The 26,273-nt window shown below is 43.0% G+C and overlaps 1 protein-coding gene and 1 non-coding gene across 2 annotated transcripts in view; one reads left to right on the forward strand and one right to left on the reverse strand.

Annotated features, from left to right (window-relative positions):
- Positions 1–26,273, reverse strand: part of PTPN23 (protein tyrosine phosphatase non-receptor type 23) — a 37,764-nt gene that overhangs the window by 8,900 nt on the left and 2,591 nt on the right. Inside the window, exon 2 of the mRNA XM_032648318.1 lies at positions 20,851–20,925. Coding sequence (XP_032504209.1) covers positions 20,851–20,925 — 75 coding nt within the window. The remainder of the gene's footprint in view (positions 1–20,850; positions 20,926–26,273) is intronic.
- On the forward strand, positions 9,525–9,628 carry LOC116762997. Its single transcript, XR_004352414.1, has one exon. It is a non-coding gene; the product is annotated as a U6 spliceosomal RNA (small nuclear RNA).

The raw sequence follows: 26,273 nt of genomic DNA on the forward strand, positions 1-26,273 counted from the left end.
AAGCCCGCAGCTACCTGTAGTCATTCAACAACCATCCTACCAGCCAAGACTGTTGGACTGAATCATTCCCACTTCTCCAGGAGGCAGTTTAAAACATGCATTAAAAATTTTAATGTACTTAATGTTTGACCCACAGTTCTGTATCTAAAAATATACAGTAAGAAATCCAGAAAAGCAAATGCTTGGATGAGCATGCAAGGATATTTATCACATTAACAGGGCCAAATACTGGATGCCACCAAAACTTCCATTAAAGAGGATTAAATAAATTATGTCAAGGCTACCCACAGAAGAGAATACTCTGCAGCCGTGAAAACTGAAGACAAGGATCTCTACTGATATGTTAAGACGTCCATAACACATTTATTGTTGGGGGGAAAAAAGCATGTAACAGATGAGCAACATAATTTCATTTTTATAAAATCATATGGAAATTGATATCAACTAGGTATATAAACAGAGAGAAAAAAATCTAGACAGTTAAGTGATTATCCCTGGATAGTAGGGTTTAAGTAATTTATCTTATCCTATACATGCATACAGAGACATATTTGATTCTTTATAGTGCTTATGTATTCTTTTATATGAACAATTTTCAATTTTTATAGTAAGCAATAAAGCTAGTCCCATTTGGGGAAAAAACAAAACAAAGTGAACCCTCTGCTCAAACAAACGGAAGAAGAGACAGTATGTCCTCCAAGAAGCAGGTGCACAAAGAGTGGAGGGGCTAGAATCGCTGTGCATACCCTAACCCCACCTGCTGGAGCGACCAGAGAGCCCCACACCAGGGTTCCAGCAGCCGAGGGGCCCACTAGAGAGCTACTGGGCACCAGCTAGAAGAAATCCTCTAGGGGACTTCCCTGGTGGTGCAGTGCTTCAGACTCCACGCTCCCAATGCAGGGGTTGGGGGCACAGGTTCCATCCCTGGTGGGGGAACTAAGATCCTGCATGCTGCTCAGCACACCGTCCCCCCCCAACCAAAAAAAAAAAAAAAACCTCTAGGACAAGACACTCCAGAGCTGGGCTCTGAGCCTTCTGTCTGGGATGCTCAGAAGGGATGCAGATACCCTGTGGGACATCAGAGGAGGAAGAGTCTAGCACTGGTCCACTCAACACCACTTCCCAGCAGTGTCTTGGGGGACCATCTCCCCTCTGGGCCTCAGTCTCCTCTTTCAACAGGAATGCTAAGCTCCCTCTCTGCCCTCTACAATGCCCACTGCAAGGATAAGGCGTGTCACAGCCATACTGCTGAGGTGCCACCTCGAGGGGCCTATCCCACAGGCCAAGGCTTCTCATATAGTCATTCTTATCACTCCCCTCCCCATCATACTTCCACAATAATGAAATGGCACTTAACGTTTTCCATTTTTTAAAGTGGAGCCACATCCTAAGCAGTTAACATCTCTAAAATAATAGGTATGATGTGCTAGCTACACATTTTTAAAATATTAAAGAATATACAAAAAAATTTAAAAATGTTTGTCTTTGTACTTCCTAAAACCATCTTTGGGAAACAAGGGAAGCAACCCTCCCTCCAGGTCATGGAGATTCACCTGCACCCTTTAATCCAACCAAGAACGCAGCTGCTTCTTGTCCCACCCTGGCCTGTCACACTCTGAGGAACTGCATGTGGTAGGAGCAGAACAGAACAGGGGAGTCTGAAAACAAGCCCGGCCGCCACACCACACCCACTCCCCCACCCTCCAACAACCCCCTCACCACCTCTGTCAGTTTAATTCCCTGTGATCACAGAACCAAAAATTTATTCCAGAGTAACTGAAAAGCCTTCTTAAAGAATTACTTCAGGGCTTCCCTGGTGGCACAGTGGTTAAGAATCCGACTGCCAATGCAGGGGACACGGTTTCGAGCCCTGGCCTGGGAAGATCCCACATGCCGCGGAGCAACTAAGCCCGTGTGCCACATCTACTGAGCGTGCGCTCTAGAGCCCGCAAGCCACAACTACCGAGCCCACGTGCCACAACTACTGAAGCCCACATGCCTAGAGCCCATGCTCTGCAACAAGAGAAGCCACCGCAATGAGAAGCCCGCGCACCGCAACAAAGAGTAGCCCCCACTCACCATAACTAGAGAAACCCAGCGCACAGCAACGAAGACCCAACTCAGCCAAAAATTCAATATAAAAATAAATAAATAAATAAAATTTAAAAAAAAGAATTACTTCAGGCCCAGTTTTACAGATGAGGAAACTGAGGCCCAGATCAGGAAAAGAGAATTGCCTACAGATTTCCAGATTATATCCACCTTCCATTTCCACTGCAAATCAATGAGTTATGGTAAAAGGTTAACTTGACTTATGCTGTCTCTGCTTTCTACATCTCTGTGCTTTCATAAATCTCCTGTAATTCACTAAAAACTGGACCAGTGTTCTAAAACGTCTGTAATAGTTCATTTAGTTACTCTATTTTATTTTCACTTTATACATTGCTGAATCTGGGAGTTTTCTTGATCTGATAATTTTTTTTTCACTGAAATAATTATTATCAGCGTTCTATGTAAGAAAGTTTGTTCTGTGGTTTCACTGAAGAAACACTGACCTAGTCCAACTCCCACACTCTTTCAATGAGTAACTCAAGCCCCAGGAAGGGGAAAGTGACTATCCCAATGTCCTTCTGTGAGCTGTCTGTGCTGGGAACAGCCTCAGATCTGGAGCATTCTTGGGGTTGGCTCTCTCCAGCCCACTGCTGTGTGCAGGCTGCCTGCCTCAGAAGAGGCTTTGGAGCTGGGTGACAATGCTCCCTCGAGGGTGTTGTGTGTGCACGTGCACCTGTGTGCACAAAACAATGGTAGTCTGAGGGGTTAAGATTATCTTTTTTTTTTAAATTTAATTTACACGGAGTATTCTGGGAAGGTAGCAGAGTAGGAAGCACCAGAAATCTGGCTCCCCACATAGACAACAAATGCACTGGCAGCATCTGTCTGATGTAACTGTTCTAGAACTCCTGGAGTCTACTGAGGACTTGCAAATGTGCAGAGGAATGTTTGGATAAATTTTGGTGAATTTCAGCCCTTAGCACAATCGCAGCTACCCAGTGCCCATCCCTGTGCAGGCAGCCTTGCATGTGTTCCTGGAGCAGCTTGCGCACACAGCCTGTGGGAGCCAGGGTTGGCAATGAGGACGCTGTCCTCCAAATATCAGGGATCTGCTCTGATCAGGGCTGATCGCGCTGCTTCTGATCTCAGAGGTGCAAAGAGGCGGCGGACACTGTTGTTACACCTCCCCCTGCTGTTGCACTCCCCCTCTGGCTGAAGTGACTTCAAGGGGATTTAAAGCACCAGTGCTTCTCCCCCCCTCATCCCTTCATTTTTCTCTTTTTCTCCTTTTGGGAGCCAGATATTGAGGACTATTGGATTCAAAAGCAACCACATATTCAGAGGAAGTTAGACAGTCATCATGCATACCCAGGGGAAGGCAAAGGCTCAAAAAAGACCTGAGAAGACTTTAAGTCCACACCTCAGACTGATTCTTGGCACAGAGACAGCCTACAACATTCCAAACAAACAAACAGCAAACCCTGGGAAAAGGGGAGATTCTGATTTCCAGAGTCACCACATCATTAGATTTAAATGTCCGGTTTTCAACAAGAATACAAGACATATAAAGAAATAGGAAAATATGACTCATTTAAAGGGACAAAAACAAACAAACTGTTCCTGAAAAAGATGTGATGACAGCTCTACTAGATAAACAACTGTCTTAAAGATACTCAAAGAACTAAAGGAAGATGCGGAAAAACGTCAAGAAAACGACATAGAGAACAAAATGGAAATATCAACGAGACAGAAAACTTAAAAAGAAACCAAAAAGAAATTCTGAAGCTGTAAAGTACAATAACTGAGTTGAAAAATTCACTAGAGTGATTCAAAGGCAGATTTGAGTAGGTAAATGAAACCATCAGTGAAATCAAAGGACAATTGAGGGGACTTCCCTGGTGGTCCAGTGGGTAAGACTCTGCGCTCTCAATGCCGGGGGGGCCTGGGTTTGATCCCTGGTCGGGGAACTAGATTCTGCATGCAAGCCACAACTAAGAGTTCACATGCCACAACTAAGAAGCCCACATGCCACAACTAAGAGTCCGCAAGTGGCAACTAAGACCTGGCACAGCCTAAATATTTTTTTTAAAAAAAGTCTAGGACAACTGCAATTATCAAGTCTAAGGAACAGAAAGAAAAATTATTGAAGTGAACAGAGCCTAAGGGACCCATGAGACACCATCAAACAGATCAACATACACATTGTGGAAGTCCCAGAAGAAGAGAGAAAGGGGCAGAGAGAATATGTGAAGAAATAATGGCAAAAAATTTTCCAAATTTGACTAAAGACATGAAATATAAACATCCAAGAAGCTTAATGAACTTTAAGTAAAATGAACTCAGAGACCCACACCAGGAAAAAATTATAATCAAACTGTTGAAAGACAAAGAGAACCTGGGAAGCAGCACAAGAGAAGTGACTCATCAAATACAAGGAATCCTCAATGGGATTATCAGCAGATTTCTCATCAGAAACTTTGGAGAACTGAAGGCAGTAGGTTGATATATTCCAAGTGCTAAAAGAAAAACACTGTCAACCAAAAATCCTATATCTGGCAAAACTGAGGAGAAATCAAAAGACATTCCCATCTAAACAAAAACTGAGGGAATTCACCACCACTAGATCTGCCCTACAAGAAATGCTAAAAGGAGTCCTATAGACTGAAATAAAAGGACACCTGATAGTAACTTGAAGCCATATGAAGAAGTCAAGATCCCAGTAAAGGTACGCTGTACATGGGCAATTATATAAGCTAATATTATTATAACACTGGTGTGTGACTCCACCTTTTGTTTTCTACATAAGAGGCTAATAGTTTTTAAAAATTCAATTTACACACAGTAGTCTTTAAAGAATATATCTTTAGCATATATAAACATACCAATTAATTATCCCTGCTTTGGGGGGAAGATACAATCTCCTACACTTAGAAATTATAAATAAAAATTTTATTTAAATCCTCTTTTGTTATTTAAATAGAAACAGTTGTTTTTAACTACTTTCAAACAGAGTAGCAAATGAGATAATTCACCTTTCTGACAATTTCCTCTTAAGAACAGTGTCACCTTCTTTAAAAGGCAGGTAAGTTCCTCTACTTCAACATAATAAAGGCTATATATGAAAAGCCCAAAGACCTAAATATAAGAGCTGAAACTATAAAACTCTTAGAAGAAATAAAAGGGAAAATCTTCGTGGCATTGAATTTGGCAATGATTTCTTGGATGTGACTTGAAGAGCACAAGCAACAACAAAAAAATTGTAAACTGGACTACATCAAAATTTAAAACTTCTGAGCATCAAAAGGACACAATCAACAAAGTAAAAAGGCAACCCATGGAATGGAAGAAAATACTTGCAAATCATATATCTGATAAGTGGTTAATATCCAGAATATATGAAGAACTCCTACAACTTAACAACAGAAACTCGATTCAAAAATGGATAAAAAGGGACTTCCCTGGTAGCGCAGTGGTTAAGAATCTGCCTGCCAATGCAGGGGACACGGGTTCGATCCCTGGTCTGGGAAGATCCTACATGCCGCGGAGCAACCAAGCCCATGCACCACAACTACAGAGCCTGTGCTCTAGAGCCCGAGAGCCACAACTACTGAGCCCACGTGCCACAACTACTGAAGCCCACGCGCCTGGAGCCCATGTTCTGCAACAAGAGAAGCCACTGCAATGAGAAGCCCGCGCACCACAACTAGAGAAAGTCCACGCACAGCAACGAAGACCCAACACAGCCAAAACAAAAATGGATAAAGGGGATCAGAATCAAGATGGTGGAGTAGTAGGACATGGAACGTATCTCTTCCCACAAATACATCAAGAATACGTTTACAGATGGAACAATTCTCACACAACACCTACTGAACACTAGCAGAAGACCTCAAACACCTGAAAGGACAAGAAAGATCGCCACGTAACTGGGTACGGCAAAAGGAAAAAAAAATAAAGAGGAAGCAGATGGGTCCTGCACCCCTAGGAGGGAGCTGAAGGAGAGAGGTTCCCACACCCTGGGAAGTCCCCTCACCAGAGGAAAGATCAGCAGGGACAGAAAAGAAGCTTCCAAGGCTCAGAGAAAGCAACAACCAGTTAGTGGCAGGAAGGACAGCCAGAGATTACACAAATGGGCCGTGCCACTGCCCTGTGCATCCCAGCCTTAGAAGCACCTTTGCTGGTATGGGCAGGGGCTGGGTGCTGGAACGTGGGGTTTAGAGGACAGACCCGGGGAGAGGACTGCTGTTGGCTGCATGGAGACAGCCTAAAGGGGCTGGAGTGTGGAGCACAGCGACCAGGAGTGTTCATGGAAGAAGCCCAGGCTGCCACAGAAGCGAAGTGCCATTGTTATGTGGCGCAGGAAGGGAGAGGTGGGGCCACCATTGCAGCCTCTTTCCCCACCCACCAGCTCCTACCTCCATAGGCTCTGGCCGCTGCCCCAGCTCCCTTCTGCCTGGGCAGGCCAATGCACTCCAGCTGCCACCTCAGTTCCCTCCCACCTGGGCAGGCTCACAAGTTCCAGCCACTGCTTCAGCAGCCCTGGGCGCAGACACCAGTGGGTTGCCCACACACAGAGGTGGGGCTGAAATCACAGCTGAGCCCCACGGGCCGTGTGACTTAGGAAGCAGAGATGAAATCTCTCCCTGTGGCTGAACGAACTGCAGATTTACACCTCCGCTGCCAGCTTTGTATATTCAGTGCCTGCAGAACATCTGAACAGAAAACTGGTGCTCCCATGGCTGGGACAGGTCTGGCCTTAGCAGCTGTGGGCATTGTGGGCATGTACACCAGGCGGCTGGGCTGAGCCAGGGTCTGAGCTGCCTCCATAGCACCCATAGAAGGTCCAGGTGCACGAGTACTGCAGTCTTGGGACCTGACTTCTGTGGATCTGCGCTGATGGCATTGTGAAAACAAAGCCTGAGAGGTACCAGGGAGGACTGCCAGCATACCTATGGTTGAGGTGGGGCCGAGGGCAGTGCCAGTAACAGTGTACTCTGAGAGTCTGCACAATAGCTGAAAGGTGACACAATGGAGCACACTCACAGGTGAACAGCTCAGGAGGGGGAGGAGTACTCAATGGCTCCTCTCCCAGTGGGAGCACCCCAATCCAACCTACCTTGCACCACATACCAGAAATGCAACTCAGAAACGGATCTGGGGGCTGCTACTCCAACAACTGGGGAGCACACCCTGCCCCGGACAAGGCAGTGAAAACCATAGAGCAAAGAGGAGGCCCTGCTCAATATCCAGTGCTGGCTCTGGTCAGCACATCAGTCACACCTCCTATCAAGGGGATGATAGCCAGCATACAGTGAGGAAAGAGGTGGCAGGCATCCATACTAAAAACAGCCCTCACATCCAAAAATATTAAGCCCACACAGGCTACACAGGGATGTTTCCACATAAAAATAGCCCTCCAAGACCACAGTAGATAATTGTTTCTCCTCAACTCGTTCAGCAAGAGAAATATAAGTAAAATGAAGAAGCAGAGGAACCACTCCCAATTAAAAGATCAAGAGAATACCCCTGAAGAACAAACAATGAAGCAGACCTCTTCAGTCTAATAGACACCAAGTTCAAAAAGGAGATAATGAGGGACTTCTCTTGTGGCACAGTGCATAAGAATCTGCCTGCCAATGCAGGGGACACAGGGAAAATTCCACATGCCGCAGAGCAGCTAAGCCCGTGCACCACAACTACTGAGCCTGCGCTCTAGAGCCCGTGAGCCACAACTACTGAGCCCATGCGCCACAACTACTGAAGCTCATGCAGCTAGAGCCCATGCTCCGCAACAAGAGAAGCCACTGCAATGAGAAGCCCGCACACCACAACGAAGAGTAGCCCCCACTTGCCACAACTAGAGAAAGCCCACACAGCAACGAAGACCCAATGCAGCCAGAACTAAACAAAAATAAAAAAGGAGGGCTTCCCTGGTGGTGCAGTGGTTGAGAGTCCGCCTGCCGATGCAGGGGACATGGGTTCGTGCCCTGGTCCAGGAAGATCCCACATGCCGTGGAGCGACTGGACCTGTGAGCCATGGCCATTGAGCCTGCGCATCCGGAGCCTGTGCTCCGCAACAGGAGAGGCCACAACAATGAGAGGCCCGCGTACCGCAAAAAAATAAAAAAATAAAAATAAAAAAGGAGATAATGAAAATACTGAAGGAATTGAGAAAAGCTGTCAACAGAAATGCAGACTACTATAAAAAGGAACTAGAAATTATAAGGAGGAGCCAAGAAAAATTAGTGAATTCATTTGAAGAGATGAAAGCTGGACCAAAGGCTATGAACAGAGGAATGAATAATGCAGAACAAATAAGTGATCTAGAAGACAGAATAATGGAAATCACCCAATTAGAACAGCAGACAGAAACCCAAATGACAAAAAATGAAAGCAATATGAGACCTATGGGATAACATAAAGTGGGCCAATCTATGCATAATAGGGATCCCAGAAGAAGAAGAAAGAGAAAAAGGTAATGAAACTGCGTTTGAAGAAATTATGGCTGAAAACTTCCCAAACCTAAAGAAGGAAACATATCCAGATACAGGAAGCACAGAGGGCTCTTAACAAGATAAACCTAAACAGACCTACACCAAGACATATTAAAAAAAGTTAAAGATAAAGAGAAGATTCTAAAGGCAACAAGAGAAAAACAAAGAATTAATTACAAGGGAACCACCATAAGGTTATCAGCTGATTTCTCTACAGAAATGCTGCAGGCTAGAAGGGAGTGGCAAGATATATTCAAAGTCCCAAAATGGAAAAATCTGCAACCTAGGATACTCTACCCAGCAAGATTATCATTTAGAACAGAAAGAGAGATAAAGAATTTCTCAGATAGCAAAAAGTAAAAGAATACAGCAATACTAAACCTATCCTAAAGGAAATATTGTAAGGTCTTCTCTAAGTAGAAAAGTAGAGGGAATTCCCTGGCAGTCCAGTGGTTAGGACTCTGTGCTGCCACTGCAGGGGGCCTGTGTTTGATCCAGGGTCAGGAAAGTAAGATCCCACAGGCTGCATGGCACAGCCAAAAAATAAATAAATACGAAAAGCAGTAAGAATCTACAGGAAAGAGAAAATCATAATTGGAAAGTAAATCATTTAAACAAGAAAGTACACAGATTTTTAAAATAGTAAAAAAATTTTTGTGAAAGCAATGATAACCACAATGAATAGCAAAAGGATAAACATGAAGATGCAAAAGAGGACATCAAAATCATTAAATGTCGGAGAGGAGAGTAAGAAAATGTAGATTTTTTTTACTATAAGGTGTTTGAGCCTATTTGACTACCAGTCTAAAGCAAGTAGATATAGGAAGGAGTTAACATACTTGAAAAACAGGGCAACCACATACAACAGATTCACAGAAAAACAAAAAGAAGAGAAGATAAGCGTAATACAAAAGAAAATCATCAAACCACAAAAGAAAAAAGAAAGGGACAAAGAAGAAATACAAAATCAACGGGAGTGCTCGCTTCGGCAGCCATATACTAAAATTGGAACAATACAGAGAAGATTAGCACAGCCCCTGCACAAGGATGACACGCAAATTCATGAAGCGTTCTATATATTTTTTTGATACAGCCACTATGGAGAACAGTATGGAGGTTCCCTAAAAAACAAAAAATAGAACTACCATACGACCCAGCAATCCCACTACCGGGCATATATCCTGAGAAAACCATAATTCAAAGAGTCATGTACCACAATGTTCACTGCAGCTTTATTTACAATAGCCAGGACATGGAAGCAACCTAAGTGTCCATCAACAGATGAATGGATAAAGAAGATGTGGCACATATATACAATGGAATATTACTCAGCCGTAAAAAGAAACGAAATTGAGTTATTTGTAGTGAGGTGGATGGACCTAGAGTCTGTCATACAGAGTGAAGTAAATCAGAAAGAGAAAAACAAATACCACATGCTAACATATATATATGGAATTTAAAAAAAAGTTATGAAGAACCTAGGGGCAGGACAGGAATAAAGACGCAGATGTAGAGAATGGACTTGAGGGCACGGGGAGGAGGAAGGGTAAGTTGGGACAAAGTGAGAGAGTGGCATGGACTTATATATACACCACCAAATGTAAAATAGATAGCTAGTGGGAAGCAGCCACATAGCACAGGGAGATCAGCTTGGTGCTCTGTGACCACGTAGAGGGATGGGATAGGGAGGGTGGGAGGGAGAGCAAAGAGGGAGGAGATATGAGGGTATATGTATATGTATAGCTGATTCACTTTGTTATAAAGCAGAAACTAACACACCATTGTAAAGCAATTATACTCCAATAAAGATGTAAAAAAATATATAATAAAAATAGAAATAAAAAAAATCAATGGGAAAACAAGGTTTAAAATGGCAATAAATACATACTTATCAATAATTACCTTAAATGTCAATGGACTAAATGCTCCAATCAAAAGATACAGAGTGGCAGACTGGATTAAAAAAATAAGAGCCTACAATATGCTGCCTACAAGAGACCCACTTTGGGGCAAAGGACACACACAGATTAAAAGTGAGGGGATGGAAAAAGACATTTCATGCAAACGGAAATGACAAGAAAGCAGGGGTCACAATACACATATCAGACAAAATAGACTTTAAAACAAAGGCTATAAAGAAAGATAAAGAAGCACACTGTACAATGATAAAAAGATCAACACAAGGAGAGGATATTTCACTTGTCAACATATATGCACCCAACACAGGAACACCCAAATAAATAAAACCCCACTCACATCAATGGACAGATCTTTGAGACAGAAAATCAATAAGGCAACAAAGATCCTAAATAATACAATAGAAAAGTTAAACTTAATTGGTATCTTCAGGACATTACATCCAAAAAAACCCAGAATACACATTCTTTTCAAGTGCACATGGAACATTCTGTAGGACTGACCACATACTAGGGCACAAAACAAGCCTCAACAAATTTAATAGTATAGAAATTATTTCAAGCCTCTTTTCTGACCACAACAGCATGAAACTAGAAATCAACCACAGAGAAAGAAACAAGAAAAAACCAATTACATGGAGACTAAACAACATACTACTAAAAAAACCAAAGGGTCAACAAGAAAAATCAAAGAAATTAAAAAATACCTTGAGGCAGGGCTTCCCTGGTGGCGCAGTGGTTGAGAGTCTGCCTGCCAATGCAGGGGACACAGGTTCCTGCCCCGGTCCGGGAAGATCCCACATGCCTCAGAGCAGCTGGGCCCGTGAGCCATGGCCGCTGACCCTGCGAGTCTGGAGCCTGTGCTCCGCAACGGGAAAGGCCACAACAGTGAGAGGCCTGCATACCACAAACAAAAAAAACCCAAAAACCTTGAGGCAAATGACAATGAAAACACAACCATAAATATCTCTGGGATGCAGTTCTTAGATGCAGTTCTTAGAGGGAAGTTCATAGCAATACAGGCCTTCTTTAAGAAAAATCTCAAATAAACAACCTAGCCCACCACCTAAAAGAATTAGAAAAAGAAGTACAAACAAAACTGAAAGTCAGCAGAAGGAAGGAGATAATAAAGATCAGAGAGGAAATAAATTAAATAGAGATAAAAGAACAAGACAAAAAAATCAATAAAACCAAGAGCTGGTTTTTTGAAAGGGTAAACAAGATTGACAAACCTCTAGCCAGGCTCACCAAGAAGAAAAGAGAGAAGACACAAACAAAATAAGAAATGAAAGAGAAGAAATCACAACAGATACTGCAGAAATACAAAAAACCATAAGAGAATACTATGAATAATTATAGGCCAACGAATTTGACAACCTCAAAGAAATGGACAACTTTCTAGAAACATACAGCCCATCAAAACTGAATGAATGGGCTTCCCTGGTGGTGCAGTGGTTGACAATTTGCCGGCCAATGCAGGGGACATGGGTTCGAGCCCTGGTCTGGGAAGATCCCACATGCCACGGAGCAACTAGGCCCGTGAGCCACATCTACTGATCCTGTGTGTCTGGAGCCTGTGCTCCACAACACAAGAGGCCGCAACAGTGAGAGGCCCGTGCACTGCAATGAAGAGTGGCCCCCGCTTGCTGCAACTAGAGAAAGCCCATGCACAGAAACGAAGACCCAACACACACCCTGATACCAAAACCAAAGACACTACCAAAAAAGAAAATTACAGGTCAATATCTTTGATGAATATAGACACAAAAATTCTCAAACCAAATCCAAGAATACATAAAACAGGTCATACACCACAATCAAGTTGGATTCATCCCAGGGTCACAAAGATGGTTCAACATACACAAGTCAATCAATGTGATACACCACATTAACAAAAGAAAGGACAGAAACCAGGACTTTCCTGGTGGCCCAGTGGTTAAGACTCCATGCTTCCACTGCAGGGGGCATGGGTACAATCCGTAGTCAGGGAACTAACATCCCATGTGCCACATGGCATGGCCAAAAAAAACAAAACGGGGGGGTGAGGGGCAGAAATGACAGAAGCTACATGATCATCTCAAAAGATACAGAAAAAGAATTTTATAAAATTCAACATCCATTCATGATAAAAACCCTTACAAAAGTGGGTATAGAGGGAATATAACTCGACATAATAAAAGTTATTTATGAACTTCCCTGGCGGTGCAGTGATTAAGAATCCGCCTGCCAAAGCAGGGAACGTGGGTTTGAACCCTGGTCCTGGAAGATCCCACATGCCACAGAGCAACTAAGCCCGTGCACCACAACTACTGAGCCTTGCTCTAGAGCCCGCAAGCCACAACTACTGAGACCATGTGCCACAACTACTGAAGCCTGAGGGCCCAGAGCCCGTGCTCCGCAACAAGAGAAGCCACCACAATGAGAAGCCTGCTTGCCACAACTAGAGAAAGACAGCGTGCAGCAATGAAGACCCAATGCAGTCAAAAATTTTTTAAAATAAATTTATTAAAAAAAACACCTCATGGTAACTGCAAACTGAAAATCTATAATAGATACACACACAAAAAAAAGAAGGAATCCAAATAAAACACTACAGTCAGTCATCAAATCACAAGAGAACAAAAGGGTAGAAAAAAGACTTACAAAAACAAATCAAAGGGGCTTCCCTGGTGGCACAGTGGTTAAGAATCCACCTGCCAATGCAGGGGACACGGGTTCGAGCCCTGGCCTGGGAAGATCCCACATGCCGTGGAGTAACTAAGCCCGTGCGCCACAAATACTGGGCCTGAGCTCTAGAGCCTGCAAGCCACAACTACTGAGCCCATGTGCCACAACTACTGAAGCCTGCGCGCTTAGAGCCCGTGCTCCGCAACAAGAGAAGCCACGACAATGAGAAGCCCATGCACAGCAGTGAAGAGTAGCCCCCGCTCACCACAACTAGATAAAACCCACGCACAACAACGAAGACCCAACACAGCCAAAAATTAATTAATTAAAAAACAACAACAACAAATCCAAAACAATTAACAAAATGGCAATAAGAACATAATATCGATAATTACCTTAAACATAAACAGATTAAATGCTCCAACCAAAAGACACAGACTGCTTAAATGGATACAAAAACAAGACCCATTTATATGCTGTCTACAAGAGACCCACTTCAGATCTAGGGACACATACAGACTGAAAATGATGATACAGAAAAAGGTATTCCATGCAAATGGAAATCAAAAGAAAGCTGGAGTAGCAATACAGTAAGTCCCCTACAAACCTGCAAGTTGCAAACTTTCAAAGACGTGAACGTGCATTCTCATGTCTAATCATGTAAGTCAGTTCATGTGTTTGGCGTACATTGTCACGTGTGTGCATCCTCTACAGGTGGCTGTGTTTTTGTGTACTTTACTGTACAGTACTGTATAGAGTACAGTAGTAGAGTATCTTTATTTCCAGCCCAGGATGTCCGGAAGCAAGCATAAATGCAGCGGTGGTGTAGCTGGTACAGTACTACCCAAACATCACTGGAACATTTTTTTCAAGAGGGTAGATGGAATTGAAGGAATCAGAACCTGTGCCATCAACTTCAGGCGTGAGTGAAACTACAGCTTGCCCTCCATCTCCTATTGCTGATGATCCATCAGCCCTACCATCTCCCACCTCCTCTCCCTCCTCCAGTCAGTAACTCTTCTTGCCTGTTCACTCAGTGCCAGCTCCTGTATGCCAGCTGTTGTACTGTATTACTGTACTTTTCAAGGTACTGGACTGTAAGATTAACAGTGTTTTGTTTGTTTATGTATTATTTGTGTGAAAAGTATTATAAACCTAATACAGTACAGTACTATATAGCTGACTGTGTTAGCTGGGTACCTAGGCTAACTCTGTTAGACTTACAAACAAAATGGGACTTACGAACACACTCTTGGAACAGAACTCGTTCATATGTAGGGGACTTACTATACTCATATCAGATAAAATAAACTTTAAAATAAAGAGTGTTACAAGAGACAAAGAAGGACACTACATAATGATCGAGGGATCAATCCAAAAAGAAGATATAACAATTGTAAATATATATGCACCCAACACAGGAGCACATCAATATATAAGGCAAATACTAACAGCCATAAAAGGAGAAAGCAACAGTAACACAGTAATAGTGGGGGACTTTAACACCCCACTTTCATCAAGGGACAGATCATCCAGACAGAAAGTCAATAAGGAAACACAGTCCTTAAGACACATCAGACCAGATGAACTTAATTGATATTTATAGTGCATTCCATCCAAAAGCAGCAGAATACAGATTCTTTTCAAGTGCACATGGAACATTCTCCAAGACTGATCACATGCTGGGCCACAAAGCAAGCCTTAGTAAAGTTAAGAAAATTAAATCATATCAAGCATCTTCTCTGGCCACAAGACTGAGATTAGAAATCAACTACAAGGGAAAAATGATAAAAAACACAAACACATGGAGGCAAATAATATGGTACTAAACCATCAATGGATCACTGAATAAATCAAAGAGGAAATCAAAAAATACCTAGAGAAAAATGAAAATGAAAGCACAATGATCCAAAACCTATGGGACACAGCAAAAGCAATTCTAAGAGGGAAGTTTATAGCAATACAATCTTACCTCAGGAAACAAGAAAAATCTCAAACAACCTATCCTTACACCTAAAGTAACTAGAGAAAGAAGAACAAACAAAACCAGAAGTTAGTAGAAGGAACGAAATCATAAAGACCACAGCAGAAATAAATGAAATAGAGATGGAGAGAACAACAGAAAAGATCAAAGAAACTAAAAGCTGGTTCTTTGAAAAGATAAACAAAATTGATAAACCTTTAGCTAGTTTCATCAAGAAAAACAGGGACAGGGCTCAAATCAGTAAAATTAGAAATGAAAACTAAGTTACAACTGACAGCACAGAAATATTGGGTTGGCCAAAAAATTTGTTCGGTTTTAAGTAAAAATAAAAGACACACTTTTCATTTTCACCAAGAACTGTATTCAACAATGTATTCGGTAACCAAATGAACTTTTTGGCCAACCCAATACAAAGAATCACAAGCGACTACTACATGCAGCTATATGCCAATAAAATGGAAACATAGAAGAAATGGACAAATTCTTAGAAAGGTACAATCTTCCAAGACTGAACCAGGAAGAATGAGAAAATATGAACAGACCAATCACAAGTACTGAAATTGAAACTGTGATTTAAAAACTCCCAACAAACAAAAGTCCAGGACCAGATGGCTTCACAGGCAAATTCTATCAAACATCTAGAGAAAAGAGTTAATACCTGTCCTAAAACTATTCCAAAAAATTGCAGAGGAAGGAACACTCCCAAACTCATTCTATAAGGCCACCATCCAGAAAGTGTCCAGAAAGTAGACATACAGGGAACACACCTCAACATAATAAAGGCCATATATGACAAATCTATACCTAACATCAAACTCAATGGTGAAAAGCTGAAAACATTTCCTCTAAGATCAGGAACAAGACATGGATGCTCACTCTTGCCATTTTTATTCAACATAGTTATGGAAGTCCTAGCCATGGTGATCAGAGAAGAAGAAGAAATAAAAGGAATCCAAATTGGAAAAGAAGAAGTAAAACTGTCAACTGTTTGTAGATGACATGATACTATACACAGAAAATCCTAAAGATGTCACCAGAAAACTACTAGAGGTCATCAATGAATTCGTAAAATTGCAGGATACAAAATTAATACACAGAAATCTGTTGCATTTCTATATACTAACAACAAAAGATCAGAAAGATTAATCAAGGAAACGATCCCATTTACCATCACAACAAAAAGAACAAAATACCTAGGAATAAACCTACCTAAGGAGGCAAAAGACCTGTACTCAGAAAACGATAAGATACTGATGAAAGAAATTAAATATGACACAAACAGATGGAGAGATATACCATGTCCTTGGATTGGAAAAATCAATACTGTGAAAATGACTATACTACCCAAAACAATTTACAGATTTAATGCAATCCCTATCAAATTACCAATGGCATTTTTCACAGAATTAGGAAAAAAAAATTTTTTTTAAGTTTTTTTTTTTGATGTGGACCATTTTTAAAGTCTTTATTGAATTTGTTACAATATTGCTTCTGTTTTATGTCTTTGGTTTTTTTGGCCATGAGGCATGTGGGATCCTAGCTCCCCAACTGGGGATCAAACCCACACCCCCTGCATTGGAAGGCGACGTCTTAACCACTGGACTGCGAGGGAAGTCCCTAGAACAAAAAATTTTACAATTTGTATGGAAACACAAAAGACCCCAAATACCCAAAGCAATCTTGAGAAAGAAAAACAGAGCTGGAGGAATCAGGCTCCCTGACTTCAGACTATACTACAAAGCTACAGTAATCAAAACAGTATGGTACTGACACAAAAACAGAAATACAGATCAATGGAACAGGATAGAAAGCCCAGTGATAAACCCACACACCTATGGTCTCCTAATCTATGACAAAGGAGGCAAAAATATACAATGGAGAAAAGACAGTCTCTTCAATAAATGTGTCGGAACTGCTGGGAAAACTGGACAGCTACATGCAAAAGAATAAAATTAGAAAGCTCCCTAACACCATACACAAAAATAAACTCAAAATGTATTAAAGGGGCTTCCCTGGTGGTGCAGTGGTTAAGAATCCACCTGCCAATGCAGGGGACATGAGTTCAAGCCCTGGTCTGGGAAGATCCCACATGCCATGGAGCAACTAAGTCCGTGCACCACAACTACTGAGGCTGCGCCCTAGAGCTCGCGAGCCACAACTACTGAAGCCCACGTGCCTACAGCCTGTGCTCCGCCACAAGAGAAGCCACCGCAATGAGAAGCTCACGCACCACAACAAAGAGTAGCCCCTGCTCGCCGCAACTAGAGAAAGCCCGCGCGCAGCAACAAAGACCTGATGCAGCCAAAAATTAATTAATTAATTTTTAAAAATGTATTAAAGACCTGAATGTAAGGCCGGACACTATAAAACTCTTAGAGGAAAACATAGGCAGAACACTTTTTGACATAAATCACAGCAAGATCTTTTTCTATCCATCTCCTGGAGTGATGGAAATAAAAACAAACATAAACAAATGCAACCTAATTAAACTTAAAAACTTTTGCACAGCAAAGGAAACCATAAATAAAACAAAAAGACAACCCTCACAATGGGAGAAAATATTTGCAAATGAAGCAACTGACAAGGAATTAATCTCCAAAATATACAAACAGCTCATGCAGCTCAATATCAAAAAAACAAATAACCTAATCAAAAATGGGCAGAGGCTTCCCTGGTGGCACAGTGGTTGAGAGTCTGCCTGCCGATGCAGGGGACACGGGTTCGTGCCCCGGTCCGGGAGGATCCCACGTGCTGCGGAGCGGCTGAGTCTGTGAGCCATGGCCAATGAGCCTGCGTGTCCGGAGCCTGTGCTCCGCAACGGGAGAGGCCACAGCAGTGAGAGGCCCGCGTACCGCAAAAAAAAAAAAAAAAAAAAGGGCAGAATATCTAAATAGACATTTCTCCAAAGACAACATACAGATGGCCAAAAAGCACATGAAAAGATGCTCAACATCACTAATTATCAAAGAAATGCAAATCAGAACTACAATGAGGTTATCACCTCACACTGGTCAGAATGGCCATCATCAAAAAAATCTACAAACAATAAATGCTGGAGAGGGTATGGAGAAAAGGGAACCCTTCTACACTGTTGGTGGGAATGTAAATTGGTACAGCCACTATTGAGAACAGTACGGAGGTTCCTTAAAAAACTAAAAATAGAGCTACCGTATGATCCAGCAATCCCACTCCTGGGGATATATCCAGAGAGAACCATTGTTTGAAAGGATACACGCACCCCAATGCTCACTGCAGCACTATTTAAAATAGCCAAGACATGGAAGCAACCAAAATGTCCATCAACAAATGAATGGCTAAAAAGATGTGGGAGGTGTGTGTGTGTGTGTGTATATAAATACACACACACACACATATATAATGGAATATTACTCAGCCATATAAAATTATGCTATTTGCAGCAACATGGATGGACCTAGAGATGATCATACCAACTGAAATCAGAGGAAGACAAATATCATGTTATCACTTATAGGTAGATATGAAAAACTGATACAAATGAACTAATTTACAAAACAGAAACAGACTCACAGGCTTAGAAAACAAACTTATGATTACCGAAGAGGAAAGGTGGGGGAGGAGGAATATATTAGGAGGTTGGGATTAACCTGTACACACTAATATATATAAAATAGATAATCAAAAAAAAAAAATAGATAATCAGCAAGGACCTACTGTATAGCACAGGGAGCTCTACTCAACACTCTGTAATAACCTACATGGGAAAAGAATCTGAAAAAGAATAGATATATGTATATGTATTACTGGATCAGGTTGCTGTACACCTAAAACAAACACAACGTGGTAAATCAACTATACTGCAACATAAAATAAAAATTAAAAAAAAAGAAAAGAAAAAAAGTAATGCCTACTCTATTCCCCTCAGGCCTCGGTGACCTTGGCTGGTGTCACATCCCTAAAGCCTGAGCAGGCTTGGGTCCCGAGGCTGGACTGTCATGGGGCTGAGGGAGCTGGGGAGGATGTGCCAGCAAATGAGCCCCCCCTCCACCCCCACAGACATACAGTGCCTGGTCCCTCTGCACGAAACCACAATCTCCAGATACAGGTGGGCCCTCCTACAGTTAAACCAAGTCTAGTGTACCCAAAGAATGTTGGACCCTCTGGGCTGAAACAGCTTTGAAAAGTCAGCTGGCCTCCAAGTCTCCTGGTGGGGGGATTCCCACCTCCAGCCTCCTTCCTTAGAGTTACCCCACCTACGTACACCACCCCACCTACATACAACACCACAGCGGTTTGGCAGGGGTTGGGATTTGTCTTGGGGCGTGAAAGGTAAGGGGGAAGAAGTAATGGAACAGAAGCCTGAAAGGTTCGAAAGGATACATGCACCCCAATATTCACTGCAGTGCTGTTTACAATAGCCAAGACATAGAAGAAACCTAAATGTCCACCGACAGATGAATGGATAAAGAAGATGTGGTACAGGACTTTCCCTGATGGCACAGTGGTTAAAAATCTGCCTGCCAATGCAGGGGACACAGGTTCAATCCCTCGTCCAGGAAGATCCCACATGCTGTGGAGCAACTAGGCCCATGCGTCACAACTTCTGAGACTGCGCTCTAGAGCCCACAAGCCACAACTACTGAGCCCACGCACTGCAACTACTGAAGTCTGTGCACTCTAGGGCCTGTGTACCGCAACTACTGAACCTGCGTGCCACAACTACCGAAGCCCGCACGCCTACAGCCCACACTCCACAAGAGAAGCCACCACAATGAGAGGCCCGTGTGCCGCAACAAAGAGTAGTCCCTGTACGCTGCAACTAGAGAAAGCCCACGCACAGCAACAAAGACCCAATACAGCCAAAAATAAATAATTTTTTAAAAAAATTTGCTACATATATACAATGGAATATTACTCAGCCATTAAAAAGAATGAAATAATGTCATTTGCAGCAACATGGATGAACCAGGAGATTACCACACTAAGTGAAGTAAGTCAGACAGAGACAAATATCATATGATATCACTTCTATGTGGAATCTTAAAAAAATGATACAAATGAACTTATCTACAAAACAGAAAAAAACTCACAGACTATAAAACAAACTTATGGTTACCAAAGGGGAAAGGTGGTGGGGGAAGGATAAACTGGGAGTTTGGGATTGACATATACACACTACTATATTTAAAACAGATAATCAACAAGGACCTACTGTATAGCACAGGGAACTCTACTCAATATTGTGTAATAACCTAAATGGGAAGAGAATTTGAAAAAGAACAGATATCTGTATATGTATAACTGAATTACTTTACTGTACACCTGAAACTAACACAATATTGTAAATCAACTATACTCCAATATAAAATAAAACTTAAAGAAAAATTATTAGATAAACCAAAAAAAAAAAATACCACTGTTGTACGCTCACTGATACAGAAACAAATCCTCAGTATGTTAAGTGAAAAAGGCAGGCTACATAGGCAGTATAGGTGGTGCATGGTCCTACTTTGGTTTTATATAGTATATATAAATAACATTAAAAAAAATATATATATATATATACAAAAAAATTGTGAAAAGGGTTTTTTCTTTTGCTTTTTGATTTTAGTATTTTCAAATTTTTCTATCATTAATTTTGCTGCTTTTACAGAGGAAAAAATACTGAATTAAAATAAGAAGACAGTTCTAGGTGGTTTCTTTACTTCCCTATCAAACCAATTCTGTCCATACCTGCATAAAAACACTATCCTCCTACCTGTCTGAGCAACTCCAGCTTCTTCAGTTCCTCATTGTAGGCTTCTGGATTCTCTCCATAATTCTTCTGGACAAACTAGGGAGAGAGAGAGAAGATTGTAAACCAGGGATAGAGCATACTGCCCTGCTCCCGCTCCTGCCCTCCGAGTCCTCGGCAATCACCAATCAGGGCTCAGGATGGAGTCCAGACCCACAACCACGAGCTCATCTCCTGGGCTGCAAGAAACTCAACCTCAATAATGGGACAGTACCAAGATGCTGACTGCGGGAGCCTCCTCCATTGAACAAAATGGAAAAGAAGACTGAACAACCTGAATGGAACACCCTGGCTGGCCCTCATCATGCTGCAGCCCTCTCTATGAAGCCCAGGACTCTGCCAGCTCAGGAAGCTGGGGAACTCAGCTGTCTGAAATGGGATCCTACTGAGCATCCCAAAATGGGCCACAAATTCAAGCCTCCGTCGAGTACTGGTCCCTGGTGTGTCCTGGGGTCACAGTCATAATCCTGACCCAACAGCAAATGTAGTAGGAAGAAGAACCAAAGAAGAGTGGGAGCGCAAAGCCTTCTTCACCAGCCCGCCTTCCTGCGGAAAGGGCACCACAGAAGTAAGTGATCTCACTGGTGAGGAAAGGCCTGTGGATGTGTGATGGGAATGACCCAGACAGGGGGAGGGGAGACGAGGGGGCCCATATCAGAGAAGGGGCTGGCATGCCTGCCCACAACAGCACTCACCACCTCTTGGACAGTGAGCACACTCACCAGCCTGGAGGCACGGCCTGGACCAAAGGGCCCCTTGTTCACCTAAGATCAACAGACTAAGGCAGCTGGAACTACTCCTGTTGCAGGAGGTCCTGTGGGACAGAGGCCGAAGGGATTGAAGGGATATCTGAGAGTCCTAGAAACAAGGCTTCACCTGACATCGCTGAGAACATCTGTCCCTGTAGTCACACAATGGTAAAGGGGAGAGAGATGCTGCCTCCACTGCCAGCAAACTGCCCCAAGAGGAAACCTTCTACCTGTCTCATTCCTCCTCCAAGATCAGCAGCAAACACTTACTGAGCTCCTACCCACAGGCCAAACACTGTGCCAAGTGCCTAATAAGTCACTCAATCCTAACAACAACCCAAAGAAGCAGACATCATCATCGTCACCATTTTACAGATGAGGAAATGATGAAACTGAGGCACAGAAGTTAAGGCATTTGCCGAGGTCACACAGCACCAATAACTGATGGGGCAGTGACTGAAATCCAGGCATTTGGGCTCCAGAGCCCATATTCTTAACCACACATTAGACCAATCCATTTCTATTTTTTAAACATGGTTCTCATAAAAAAATGGGAAGCGAAAATGAATCTCCAGCCACACAGTGAGTCAGTGGAGCAGACAGGTTATTGTTTAAATTCTGGTAACATGGCTTGATCACTCCCCCTACTGAACAGAGGAAAGAGGTGGCTGAAGGTTCTAGAGTAAAGGACAGAGACCATCTCTCAGTCATTCTCTCTATAGCTCACACCTCTGCACAGCTCGGAACAAGGTCTGGTCAGGATTTGAAGGTCACAGCAGAGTCTGAGAAGGAAGGCCCAGCAGCAGGTAGAGCCTGGGCCTTGGCACCCCAGATCAAGAGTAAGATACTAGAAGGCACTGACAGGACCCCAGCACAGCTACACAACTAACAGCTGGTGGGGGTTGGGAGGATCAGGGAACCTCCAGAGCCCAGCCAGGCTTTGGAGTAGCTGGGAATCCTTTTCTGAGGGAACAATGAGACCTATGAACAGTTTTACGCGAAAGCATGTCCAGGGTTCAGAGCCACGGCAGGGGGCAAAACGGCGAGGAAGGAGTTAGGAGTTATAAGTGAAAACAATAAAACAGAATGAAAAGACCACTTCCAGAGAGAAATACCAAGACTGAGTAAGTCCTGGCTATGCCCCTGGGTTGCTTTGAGATCTGGGCTTGGTTTTTCACCTGTAAAATGGAGTTAATATTATCTGCTATGAGGCTTCCCTGGTGGCTCAGTGGTTAAGAATCCACCTGCCAATGCAGGGTACACGGGTTCGATCTCTGGTCCGGGAAGATGCCACATGCCATGGAGCGACTAAGCCCGTGCGCCACAACTACTGAGCCTGTGCTCTAGAGCCACAACTACTGAGCCCACGCACCAAAACTACTGAGGGCCACACGCCTAGAGCCCGTGCTCCGCAACAAGAGAAGCCACCGCAAGGAGAAGCCCGTGCACCGCAACGAAGAGTAGCCCCCACTCGCTGCAACTAGAGAAAGACCATGCATAGCAACGAAGACCCAATGCAGTCAAAAATAAATAAATAAAATAAATAAATTTTTTTAAAAGTTATTTTAAAAAATTACCTGCTATGTCTAACTCACAGAGCTGTCATAGGTCTTGAGCTATTCACTAAACAGAGGAAGAGGATGCTAAGTTGAAAATACTGTTTACGATATGCCAAGACCTGTACTAGGGACTCACATGCATTAACTCTTGATTCCCACAAGCTTATAAGGTATATTATTAGTCCATGTTACAGCTGAGAAAAATGAGGCCCAGGTTAATGATGTAATCATTTGTAGCAGCTGAAAGTCACCAACTATTAAGTCGAAAAGGTGGGACCTAAGGCAAGGTCTGTGTGATTCCAACGTCTATACTATTTCCATGATGGTACTCTGCTCTTTTACCGAGCAACAAATAGCCCAGAATTCTGCAGGTAAATTGAGATCACTGGAAACATCCATCCTGGGTCCTGCCATTCTTTTGCAGAGATGAGCAATCGCAGTGCTAGCACTCTGGGCCAAACTTCCTGATTCTTGACCCAGGGATATTCCTTTCGTGTCACCTTCTCTGGTACTATCATGGTCTCATTCTTCTGTGTATGCTCTTTTTTTTTTCCTGGATGATGGGGATGTTTAGCTTCTGCTCTTAATTTGATATAACACCTTGGAATTTCATGGTGCTAATTAAAGCAATAACCCAAGAAGAAAAGGCAATAAAAGGCATCGCAGCTGTTGGCACTGTACTCATTCACCATGCACATTATATTTCTTTTTTTCTTCACTTGCAGGATTGACTCAAATATGGGGAATGCCTTGGGCTGTTCCACATAAAATTAAGTCCCACTTACAGTGCTGTTAATGAATACAATATATGTTCTGCTACTGAATTTCAAGTGAGATTAATTTTATTCAGAGAAGGAAGTATTATTGCCAAGGGGAATCTTCAGCCCCTTGGTATCAGCAAGCCTAAGACCAAATTACAGGCCAAGAGCATCAGGGATGAGAACAGGCATTCATCCTCACCTAGTCTAACCCCTACATAAGACTCAAGGCTTCTCTCCCACATCTCTTCTGAACGGCCCCTCCAACTGCCTGGATAACACTAGTGAGGTCGACTCAAGTTACCTCCCCTGGAGGGTGCTAGAACTAGACTAGGTCATTCAACCTAAGCACTCTCTACACACAAGTATTTATTACTTCCCAAGTAAAGAATCTGGTGTGAAAGGGATATACGGCTTTTATGTATGAGATTAAAGTCAGAGAAGAATGAACTGAACAATCCAGGTCACCTGCACCTGAAGCCATTCTGCAGTAAACTCGAGTGGGCAGATAGGCTCAAGCAGACCGGCTCAGTGACTCCAAATCTGTGATAAGAGATAAGGCAGGTCACCACCAAAGGCAACTGGCAACACCCTGTGCTCCTCACTGCTGAGGAGCCAGGCACTTTTAGGCCTCTGGTCATCTCATTTCCCCATCTATGTGTGGGACAAGTTTTTCAAGAGTGAGCTGTCCCATGAGAAATCTGGAAGGGGATAAAAACTCCACAAACCTGAAAACCAGACTCTACCTACATGAGAATAAGATGAACAGTAAGAAGAGGCAACAAGAGTGTACACTCTGTGGCACAGGTCAACTGAGTGAGGGGAGCGGTAAGATCTGTCTGAATTTGAAGGAGGGTGGTACAATTGCCGGCAGCTAAAGGGACCCCGAGAAAGTACGGTTCAACCTGGGTGATGAACAGGAGGAGAGGAATTCCAGTAAGGACCGGAACAAGAACAATGACCAGCAAAAGAGGCTGAAAGTTCCTATGTGAGAGGCCTGGTAAGACTGAAGTGTGAAAGGCAGGCTGAAGCGAAGTGGTGGCAGGCCTTGAACAGCGGACAGTTTCTCTGGAGTAACCTGGTGTGAAAGTGGAGACTTAGAGAGAGCAACCCAGCCAGAGAGGGAAGAGGGGAGAGGCCAAGAAGCCACTTGGTTGGTAGGGTGGCTACCTACGGTACATCTGTCCTTGAGGATGGTTTACTATGTGGATCACTAGAAGGTAAGCTCCATGAGGGCAGAGATTTTTGTCATCACATACAGCCCTGAGAATGTCACTCAATAACTATTTGTTCAATGAATGAATCAGGGATGGATGTAGCACCTGAGTCCAAGTGAGCTTGACCTGAGCTCAAGTGCAGTTGGTTAAGGGCAGGTGTTTGGGACCACAGGAGGAAAGAACTTCAAACATGAACATGTGTGGCCAAATCACTCACTGATGAAGAGCACAGAGTCATCCTTCATCAGTTTCCAGTGAGCACTCTGGGCTCCAAAACACAGGTAAGATACAGGGCTAGCAGCATTTCCCCACTAAAAAATTATGTGGTCCAGGTATCCCAACCTAAAACTTGGCACTGCTGTTCAAAACCAGCTTGCTGTTCTCCTGGCTCTTATTTCACATTATTCCATAATTGAAGGCATATCCATCAGGAATAAAACCAGTACTAACCATTATGAAAGGTTTTTTTCAAAGGCCCAGCTCTCACAAATAAAGAAACCCTTTACCTTCTTGAAAAACTCCTATTTATTCTTCAAAACCCACCTCCTTGGCAAGCCTCCCCTGATGGCCCCTCCTTAGGCTGGTACTTCTGTACACACTGCACATATTTCTAGTCTTCCACTGATGTCACAATCTAATTTTTAAATCTCCTCTACCAAACTATGTATTCCATGAAAAAAAGGACTCTTATTCATCTGTATTTCAGGACTCCACATGGTGCTCAACAGACTGACCTCAACAGAACTGTTTTCATTCTACTATCCTAAATTAAATTCTACTCCTAAGCTCTAAGTCATTGGTGAAGGTTCCTGCAGGTCGGAGCAAGGGTAGGAAAGGACAAGGGTACCAGTGGCAGAAGGTTAAGCGTGGGTTCTAGGATTGGGGACAGGAGTCCTGGTCAGGGAGAGTTCCCAGCTGCAGTGGCCACTGTAGTCTCCTCTGCAGGAAGACAGTTCCAGAGTACCTGAAGGAGTTGGCTACCCACAAGATTGCTATTCCTTTTCAGTGGGTTCATGTAAAACATGCAACAATTTTAGCCTATCAAATAAATGGTGTATCTTTCCCCAACCCCAAAATAAGGAAACAAAGAAAAAGAACAGATGT

This window comes from Phocoena sinus, chromosome 11 (assembly GCF_008692025.1).
Source record: "Phocoena sinus isolate mPhoSin1 chromosome 11, mPhoSin1.pri, whole genome shotgun sequence".
NCBI lineage: Eukaryota > Metazoa > Chordata > Mammalia > Artiodactyla > Phocoenidae > Phocoena > Phocoena sinus.